The sequence below is a fragment of the Dendroctonus ponderosae genome, unplaced genomic scaffold (assembly GCF_020466585.1).
Source record: "Dendroctonus ponderosae isolate FM_Combo_2020 unplaced genomic scaffold, Dpon_F_20191213v2 Dpon_F_20191213_7, whole genome shotgun sequence".
Lineage (NCBI taxonomy): Eukaryota > Metazoa > Arthropoda > Insecta > Coleoptera > Curculionidae > Dendroctonus > Dendroctonus ponderosae.
The window spans coordinates 11,272,647-11,283,558 of NW_026018916.1; the positions used below are offsets into that span (position 1 = coordinate 11,272,647).

The 10,912-nt window shown below is 31.8% G+C and overlaps 1 protein-coding gene across 1 annotated transcript in view; it reads right to left on the reverse strand.

Moving 5' to 3' along the window:
* LOC109543124 (CUB domain-containing protein 2-like) overlaps nt 1–10,912 on the reverse strand; it is a 90,798-nt gene that overhangs the window by 5,240 nt on the left and 74,646 nt on the right. Inside the window, exons 5-6 of the mRNA XM_048668291.1 lie at nt 4,884–5,061; nt 1,160–1,186 (exon numbers count right to left, since the gene is read on the reverse strand). Coding sequence (XP_048524248.1) covers nt 1,160–1,186; nt 4,884–5,061 — 205 coding nt within the window. The remainder of the gene's footprint in view (nt 1–1,159; nt 1,187–4,883; nt 5,062–10,912) is intronic.

The window sequence follows — 10,912 nt, forward strand, 5'->3', positions numbered from 1 at the left end:
TATATATAGGTACAAAAAGTATTATGTAATAAGAAAATTATTAATAACTTATTTGTTTCATGCTAATTAAATATAAGAAACAAATATTTAAAAAAAAAATATTTAAGAAATACTTGTTTTTGATCTGAAATATTTAGCAAACATAATAAATATTTCCTAAATATGTATGTAATATTTTGTGCTATCTGGGTAAGTATATGTAATGTTCTACATTCTCTATGATGACGCTGTCTATGGTGATGCTACATTCTTTTTGCTCATTATTTTGGTTTTGTTTAGAGGTTCATTTTTAGGCTTATTTTCTTGGATTGCTCGTTTAACTCATTTGGCATGTTGTTCAGTTCCTGAATGTTGGTGATCATCAAGTCTATATCATCTGCAAATCTGAGGTGATTGAGGTATCCTCCATCGATGTTTAGGTCCGTCTTTTCCCATTCGAACCTCTTACAAACATTTTCCATAGCAAGGTTAAACAGCTTGCCAAAGTTGCTTCTTTGCCAAGTGATATTCTGACTGTTTTAAGATCGTTGTCTATTTTTACGTGGAAAGTTGCCTCATCATCGAGCATCTCGAGTCAATTCTCGCGTCTTTAATTGCTGTTAGAATAGACCAGATTTCAACGCTGTTAAAGGCTTTCTGGTAGTCCACAAACAGTTGTTTGTGCACTAAAACTACACTACTGATTTTAAATGTTTTCATATGAAATAACAACAAATATTGCAATACATTTTACGACATACACTAGCACTTAAATACGGGAATATTCTGAATGTGTAAAATATCTAATCATGCAACTACTAAGCAGAAGCAGCAGGAGAATTATTGATGAGTGATTTTTTAAAGACATAAAAAACCAAGTTTTTGTTGGGTTTGAAAAACTGACAGAATTAATCTTTATCATCAATGAATTTGGTGTCTCCCGGATTTTCTAAATAAAAAACAAATAAATGCTGAAACTGCAAAACTATTTCGGTGTCCAACTTGCATTTATAAAACAAGATAAAGTTTTAAAAAATTAAAAGCGGTGAATATTTTACTAGTCGAACATTTTATAACGAATAATGAGGAGATGAGAAGGATTTCATGCAGACAGGAAGCGAATAGTCAGAGAGAAACGATTGACAAAATGGACATAAATTGGGGGAGAAAAGGTACTCACGTAGGGAGGTCCCCAACTGCGGCTCCACTGATGCAGCAGGCAACACAAAAATACATGTCAAGTCAAAACAGTTTATTAGTGTTAATTCAACGACGCGTCCAAATAATTAATAAACTAAAATACAAATTATCACTAGATTAATAAACAATTATATTTCTCGCTGTTCCATGTTGTGCTGGTTGAATTAACTTGGCTACAATGTGACTCTACCTCTACTACTTAAAAATGTATCGACGTCTTACTGTGAAAACCTCTTAAAATCTACCAGTAGTTTTCAGAAAAATTTGCAATTTTAATTAATAATTTGCAATAAATGCTATTTTGTTTAAGAACCTTTTGAGTAAAACTTATCTATTTTAACATCTATATAAATTTATTAAATTTAGACATTGATTAGTTTTAAGCCATTCAAACACTTGCAAACAATGATATGGCGAGGTTTTTATAGTAGGGCAGCAATATTTGATTTGCAAAATGTATCAGTAGATTTTAACTATCGCCTTATAATTGGTGTAGTTTGACAAAGGTTTTCCCATCTTTGTTTCAATTTTTTTCATTTTGTGTATAATTTTCAATTATCTAATGCTGAAGAAGTGCAACAAGAAACCGCTGGATCTGCAATTATTTTATTGTTTTTAATCCAACACTCTTTGAAATTAATCCAAATACAAGCTAAAACTGAGTGGCCGATTAGATAGACGCTTGAATCCTTCTAAACTGGTTCGACATGTTACAAAAAGTTTTTTACAGATATTTTAACTGCAATAGTTCTAAAGACGGCTGGTCTTGCAAGTTATCCAGATAATTTTTGGTTAATATTTTTGTTCCCCAGTTTGATTTGTCATCATCTAATTCCGTAATTATTGTGGTGTGAAATCGCATTATATCCTGTCATAAAAGCGTCCGACAACCCTTAAATCCCTATCATCCTTGATGAAATACGACATATGCTCGTCGAGTTTGCCAGCTTATCGCTAAGCCAGTAACATCACCAAACGTCCATAAATCGCTTACAGCATTGCCCTTTAAGACCAGCTCGCTTCCATTACAGAAGAACATTAATAGAACATAAATAATCCTACTCTTTAAGCAACTAAAAGTGATTCAAAATGTCTCAGCGATATCTGCACTTTGATTCTTTAATGACCTGTTGTTTCCAATAATGCTCGCTTTTCTACATTCCGCTGCTCGAAGCTTTAATTAACTTTGACCCCGAAGAGCTTTGCTGTAATTAGCAGCATTATTTTCAAGTTTCGTTAAATGGAAGTTTTAATCTCAATTTAAATTGGCAGTAAAACGGACAGTTTTCAAAGTCTGAATAGTATAAGTACATGGAAAGGCGCATTAAATTGGGTCGCCTAGACTTTTGCTTTTATAGAAGCATTTATTGGATCTCCCAACTTTATTTTTTTATTCCCTAGCTTATTTTTAATAATTTTAATCGCCGTGGGCTCTTTATTATCTCTATTGGTGTGATATGTTTTTCCAAAAAAAAAGTTTGGTCGAGTTTTTACTAGAATTAAATCGTAGTTTCTAACATGAAATGTTTCCCTTCTACTTTTTACAATATAATCTATTAAATTTGATAATGACCGATTTCGTTTAAAACACTGTACTAAATTATTTACTTCATGCATGTTCGAAATGCGATGACTATTTTGAAATTTTGTGGTCCTTGAAACTCTTAAGCAAAAAATTACATTTCCAGATTAATTTTCAGATTTAAACTAATTATTTTCTTGTTCATTCTGATCGTATTTTTTGACGAGCATAATAGGAAAAATACTAAGTAAATATCCATTCCAACCAATTAACAAATTAGTTGATTAATAATATCAAAATAAATGTTTTAATATTTTTTTAAATTAATAGTAAATGACTCTTAAACATTTCACCTTATAGACGCTTAAGAGTCACACCATTGACAAATATGTTTCTTTGCTCTTTATCAAATAGTGTTAAAAACATAAGCTTTAATGCGTACAAATGCATCCCAATTGTGGTAGTTTAAAACAGTAAAGTGGGTTACAGAAACATTGTTTTAACGCGTTTTAACTAACCGGTTCCATTGTATTTCTGTTGATATTAAGCAGAAGTTTTCTCTTTAGTTTGACTTGTTCGCTGATAAAAGCGAAATTAAATTTATCAGCTGTTTTTTGCATTGCAAAATTCCTCACAAACCGATCGAATTTTTGTAGGAATTTTTAGTATATAAGTTAATATATAAAGTTGTCTAAACTTTATCTGAAAGCTCAGTTATTGGACGATTTAGAGAATTTATATCTTTAAAACATTGGGGAGCCTTTAACGGACAAAGTGTTTATAAAACTCTTGTATAAAACACATTTTTGAAACGGTTGTGAAGCAAGTAGCATTAGAACCCATTAAAGTAGGACGAAATTTTTTTTTTATTCCCAATGATAGTTGCCTTATATATTGATTGTAACTTATTCGAAGACCTATATTTCATCGAAAAGGTTTTTCACTTTTTAATTTGTTTCTTGCCATTAATTTAGAAATGAGCAAAATTTAGTTTTTCGTCTGAAACTTGGAGAAACTTAAAATGAGTTTGATACGTGCTGACTAAAAAGATCGGAAAGCATTTAACAGTAACAGTTGTATAAAAGTTTCCATTAGTTCAGTTTGTTGTTACACTTCAGCTGGTTTCCCCAATCTAATATAAATCGTTTGCACATTGGTGGGAAGTAAAACGTTGCGATTGCACACAATTGAACTAAATGGGTCATAAAGCCATGTCGTGTTTAGTGCACATTTAGCAAACATCAACACTGATATGTAATTGCCCATTAAGCCAGCTTAATTTGATATTGTTTTTCGTTTAAGGCAAACGTTGTGCAGATAATAATTTCAAACTTTACAAAAATTAATGTACGAAAAACAAAAATTTATGTACGGGTTGAATCGGATTTTTTTTGGTAATTTTATATAATATTTCTGAAAGAGCTATGCTGCATTTTCTAGGTATGTGAACTTCTATTAAATGGTGGTATTATGTCCATGTTCGATAATTTACTTGAAAACATCACTGTGTTTGTGAAATTAAGGCAAGTTGGCAAAAATGGATAATTTATGTGTTCAAATTGGAATCAATTTCATTGTGAGCAAATTTTTTAAATACTGTTATTTTGCTGAAAATTTCCAAAAATTGGCCAAAAATTAACTTGACTCATTTCGATTTAACCAGAATTTTAAGATTTTTCCCCTTTCTTTTGCGTTTCCTTATAATAGTGCTGAAATGCATGAAGGTTTCCAGATAAAACGATTTCTATATAAATACATTCACTTTAATGTAATAACGTGTGTTTGTTTACTGTGTATACAAGTTCAGAAAATGAGCATCTATGTGACTTGTAACCCATTTATTCCAAGGATTTATATGAATATGTTTGTATAATTTATTCAATTGTCTTTTCTTAGTGAAGTTCTTACTGTTGCCAAAGTGTATTCAGTTTATGCGGACTTTTTCAAATGTTACCTAAACAAGTAATCATTTGCTACTGAAACTGTTTCAAGAGGTTCAAAATAATACTTCAAAATTATCTTGGAGAATTTCCAACGATAAATTGCTTGTCTTTTGGACTTTTTTCATTTCAAAACCCAGCTTGAAACACTTTGCACAGTTCATTGTTCTAGGCATGGATGCAAAGAAACTTTTTACGACGATATTGAAGCATTTCCTCCACTTTGAGGCGAAAACACTTACTCTGGCGGCGAACCTCTCAATCGGAAGGTGTCGAACGTGATCTGGACTCTCTGTCCTGGACCTCCCAGGAAAGTGTACACGCAGCTGATGGTCAGACCTCGAGGGTTCGAAAACTCGGGACTTGTGAAATTGCCGTTCATGGGGCCTCCAAGGCGGCTCACGAATGTCTGATGGCAACCTGAAAAAATCAAAATGTAAGTTACAACTTTTTGTATTCTTTTTATGCTAACTTATTTTGGCCAGTAATCAGTTCATTATAGAGGGAATATAGCCTAGAGGGAATAAATCACTCGCCAGGTAAAAACAATCTCGAAATTCGTCATATATTATAGTTTAGCACATTTTAAAAAGTACAGTGCATGTCTCTTCGCGACTAAATAATTAACTTGACAAAAAATCTATAAAAACGGTTATAAGTAAATAGGAAAACACATCAAAAGCAGCAAGATGGATGCTAAGATAAATAATTCTAAATGCTCCAATTTTTCGATTTTGCTAAATTTTGTGGTTCAAGTATAAGACAGTATTAAAACTGTTTTTTGCAAATGAGTTCTTTTCTGAAGATAGATTTTTGCAATTCAAAGTAAAAAATTTCTTCTAAAACTCGTATAAAGCTTCAAAGGGAGTTTAGATGCTAACCACGGTTTTAAGATTGATTTAAGATACTATTGTACTAGAATTCACCTCTGGTGATTGATCACATAAAACATCTAGTTAAATAAATGCATTTTTACGCAAATAATATTATACTATATGGTAAACATACTTTTTAAAATTAAATTGGTAAATTTTCAGTTAATTATTAATTTTTATGTATTTTGTCTGTTAAATATCATGGATACGGAGAGATTAGCATGTGGGTTACGAGGTACCAACAGTGTTCTGCGGCTTATATTCTCGATACTGAAAGATAATTGCGTTCCACATGTTTAGAATAGATTATTATCCCCAAACGTTGCCTACACATGAATGCAAAAAAATAAAGCAATATAAAACCATAACATTTCAGACAAAATGATAAAAAATGTGGAAGCAGCCCATTATTTCATCTAAATGGGCCAATCAGCTTCAGGTCATCACATAGGTATACTGTTTTGGGCAAACAAAATACACGCGGGTTTCAAAATTAAGGTCTAAGTTTCTGAGAAAATGAATATTTATTCAATATGTAAAGACAATCCGATACATACTGTTGTATTCCGCTTTGAAGAACATATCAAGCTTTCATCAGTCGACTTCAATTACTATTACTTATTTAGGAAAATTATACAGACAGTATTGATCCACAGTTGCCCCATTATCGTTGAAAGCAAAATTCATAGATTATTTCAATTAAATGTGTATATTGTACAATCGCTTGTAGTAATGTAATATCCGAGTAATTTACTCAGAGTGATGAATAACTTAACTATAAAGACTCGGCACAGTAAACGGCAAATTTTTTAATCAAAGATTAATTGGGTAAAATAATAGGCGTATTAAATTTGCACAATCCTGATTTTTCTGCTTCCGTATTTCTTAAGTCATTTGTTTGCAAGCTGGCATCAGAGGCCCAAATGTTTTGAAATAATTCCAAATTATATGCCACTAGCAAACATTTAATATAAGGAGGATTGAAAACGTTTTTTCGCACTAAATTTTTTTATGTGTTTCAATGATTTAAAAAACTATTCTTACTTTGCTATACCTTTTCCGTTTTTTTCCTGAATGCTTTTTAGTGTTTGGATTAGATAATTTGATTGAGTACGGGAAAAACAATACATATGCAATACAATACAGGATTTCACAACATTCAAGTTCTTAGTGGTTAGGAAAAGTTTACTTAATTTTTACTAAGACTTACTATTGAGCTTACGTTAATGAGTGCGTTAAAGGAAAACAGCAAAAAGCTGAATTATTAATACCAACATTCAGAAGAAATACGTTTAAATTCGCATAAAAATGCAATTCAAACATATTATATATTTACTCTACTTTTTCGATTTCTATAACTTTTATTTTGATAAATATCTAGTTTTAGAATGACACTAGACAAAAGAAAGGTATTTTTCTTCAAAGCTCGAACAGCGAAGCAGACATGCTTAGTTAAATCGCTGAGGATACAAAAAAGTTGCCAATATCTTTTTTGCCTCAATCATTGATTTTTTGATTCAAGATCTATTTTGCGCATTGTTTAGAAAGTGTCGTTAATTCCTGGCTTAACGAATTTACGTTCATATGACTAACAAAACTAAGCCTGAACTTGCTTCAATTAAGTCCTAAACTCATTTTTATGGATAATTCTTCATAAAGGTCGCAGAAATTAAAAATCCACATGAAGAAAAAGTGTAAATCGTAAAGCGAAGAACTTTCATAATTTGTTAAAACTTTCATAAAAAGCTGATTAACGGAACCGAAGTACTTTTTTCCGGGCAATTACTGCGGAATTACCTGCTATATTTTATGTTTTTAGTTAATAACTCATAGTAGGAATTATTTGTACTTTACGAAAATTTTTTAATTTAATCAAACATTAGCATCAAAATCACCATTTCAAAAACCGAAAAATGTTTCCATCTGTGATGGATTTTACGAAGAGAACTTAAAAGTAAATATCTTTCTTTTAACATCCACTTTAACAAAAAGCTAACAGCAACCATCGTATATTGGGATTTATAGCAGCTTAATCTTATTTATGTGGCATGATAAAATTAGGCAGAGAAGATCATGTTATAGTCCACCAAAGTCCAAAATCAAGGACGATCATTTTTTACTATCTATAAAAGGAAGGGTTCATTCGCATCGTTTAATAGACCTAAAATAAAAAAAAAGGAATATCCAATTCAAATACGAGCATCACGAGCAAATACGAGATAATACGTTTCGGGGCCAGTTTTCGATTCTAATTTTTCTACTTTTCAATGTTTAGCGTTTGATTGTGCACTTCCTATAGAAAAAAAGCGCCTACTTTCATAGACAATTTATATATTGGCCTCTTATTTTTGAGAATTGGTTGGTGCTTATTTGTGGACACCTTGCATTTCATAGACAGAAATTTATATTTTATGAAGATTCATGGTTCGATAGTCCAGTTACCTCAATTTGACTCCCAATTTCCCAATGATGAAATATGCATATGTGATTGCTAAAAATGTTTATTCTTTGATTTCTCTTTTATTTTCCATTGGCTGAACTGACCACAAAACCGCTCTTTCACTCTTTGAACCTCGTTTTTGAGTTATGAATTGAGCATAATTGAACAAATTGTTTGTCCAATTAAATATTTTTAAATGATGGTCAACATTTTGAAACATGTTTTAAACAGTACTGCATTTTTTTATGTTGCTTGGATGAGCAGAATTTAAACTATCAACCATTTACGGAGTAATTGCAACGGTAATCTGCCACGATGCTCCGATCCTGGAAATAATTCCAGAGTTTAAATAAGTTAGCAGCCTCGAGTTCGATAACCGGAAGTCTTATAGATTGGTTTAGTTCGCCTGATGGCTTTGATAGATTAAAGTAATATATAGTCTTTACTAGTATCATACACATGAGCCAATTGACATTGATTGTACTGGTTTGTACTTGCATGTACTATGGGTAAGAATATTTTCATACGTGGCTCATAAGTGATTGATGCATCTAATTGCAGTGTTCTTGCGTATGTTCGAATGTTAATTTTCTTACATTTTCTGGTATTGCGACAGAATCGTGAATTGTTTTGAAGTTTTGGTATTTTTTCATTTTGAGCATTTTGTTAACTTCTGCACTAATTTTGAATGTTTTTTTCGTCAGTTTATTGCGTGATTAACTCTCTCCTCCATTTTTGTAAGACCTCACGTATGTTTTTTTAAGAGGGATATATTTTACTCCTTGATGCCATGCATTCATTTAATTCATGTACTTTCTTTAGTATGTCTATTCGCTTATTTCAACAATTCTATTAGTTGCTTTACATTTAGATGGATACAGTTTACGTTTATTGCCGATAGTCTAAACAGATCAAATCTTGTACTTTAAATTGATTTTTCGAAAGCAAACTTGTCGAAGAAAGTGGAGTGGACGCGACCGAACTGCTAAGTGTTGAAGTTATACTAAAATATTAGTGTCATATTGAATCGCCCTGTATATTTAATAAATTATATTTCCCTGTACGTTTTTTTTATCTCGTTGTCCTCTGTAGCATATCAGTCTGATTTTACTTGTGTTATCGTTATCTTCTGATAGTGATATTCTTCTACGGTTTTATTTTAATGTTTTTGCTCTTTTCCATTATATTCCAACTGTTTTCAACTTCTTTCCTTCTGTTAGGTTTTCCTTTCTGTATAGTCTTGTCCCTTTATTTCCCTTGTGATCGTTCGTTCTATTCAACTTCTCTTCCATTATATGTGGTATCATATCGTATGTTTTCATTACTCGATTTTCCCGGTTTATTTTCACTTCATGTTTTACCTGCTAGCATTACTGGAGCTAAATTTGCGGAATAAGTGTCAAAAATTGCCTGATATTTTGGAACAGGAGAGCCGGGCTGAGTTTTCTAAAGTTCATTATAAAATGTATTACTTGGCTCCCTAATAATAAGTTTATCTTAATCTTTAAGGAACCAAACCTGAAATCCATTATCAATAACCTCTTGGCAGAAAAACTGGACCGGTCATCGACTTTGTTTGTTTTTTGTTCATTGTCTGAGTGTATAACACTTCAAGAGTGTCGTCTTATATTCTTCATATTTCCCAGCCAAAATCGGAGTGGATTTAAATAATTTTTCAAAAACTTATCTAAGTACATTTAAATAACTTTTACCAAAAAGCCAGTTTATGCGAGGTGAAAATACAAAAGCACATTAGAGACGAAAAATATCTATAAAAAAGAGGCAAATATTTACAAATGTTTCAGTTTAACTCCAATCTGGCTAGATGGGGGCAATCAAGGCTATAAATTGTAGAGTAAACACATCAATTTGATCAGCCAGAAACTGAATACTTTCATCTGGAAAAATTACCAAACTAGCCAACGCAAATACTTCTGAGAGAGATAAATCAAATTTAAGTGCCTTTGACAGACGCTAAGCTTAGTGCTAGACGATGTTTTTTTCTTCTTGATGGCTTAATCTCAGGAATTATGTCCTTTTGTTTTTCCACGTCCATCATGCTACAAGTGGCTTCGGGATTTCAGTTTATTGGATTTCGACACGCAGTTATGAAGTTTCTGATAAAATGTCGATTTTGAGGGCTTGAGAAAATTAGGGAAGCTAAAGCGAATAAATCATTTAAATTTATGAGGAAGTTCTCCTTTGGCTTATTAGCTTGTCTGGACTAGAATAAGGTATTCCAAATTAAACCCATTTATTCGGGGATTCTTTCAAATTTTAGACAAAATACTATCTCTACTAATTTAGGATAGTCTGCATATTTTGAGGGTTTGAAGTAGCAATATTCACATTTGGAGAGTGAAATGAAGATGTACTTTTGAGACTGAAAAATAAAGCACTTTCTTCAAACCTCTTATATTTAGCTTGAAGAACAATTTGATTCATTAAGTTCAAAGGCTGCATTACCTGTTAAAATCGCGACGTTTTATTATTAACTTGCTGGTTTCAGGGCGTCTATTTATATCAGGAATAACTGGAAATAACTGGCCAGATACTCCATTTTCAGCATGCACATTAAGGCAATTGTCGATATAAAGAAATTACCTATTCCAGAATAATAAAATATTTATGGACACTAACGGGATTATGGCCAGGGCGATGAAAACTTTATATTATGTACTGCAAACGGCGAGAATGGGGTCTCATTAGCTAAAGTTTACTGAATGTTAACTGCTGAAGCGTTTTGGTATGAAGTGGGTATTTGAAGAACATTTTGWTGTATTTGCCTTTAATTTCTCCTATAAATCAAGTTCTACGCAGCTAAATGYCGATTTAAAATYCATCTGTCGGCAAAAAAATTGACGACTGATTTTGAAACCCATATTTTTTCGATAGATGTAGGCGTAAGAAATGATAATTAAAATATGTTACAGCGAATTCTGCAAATAAAACTAAA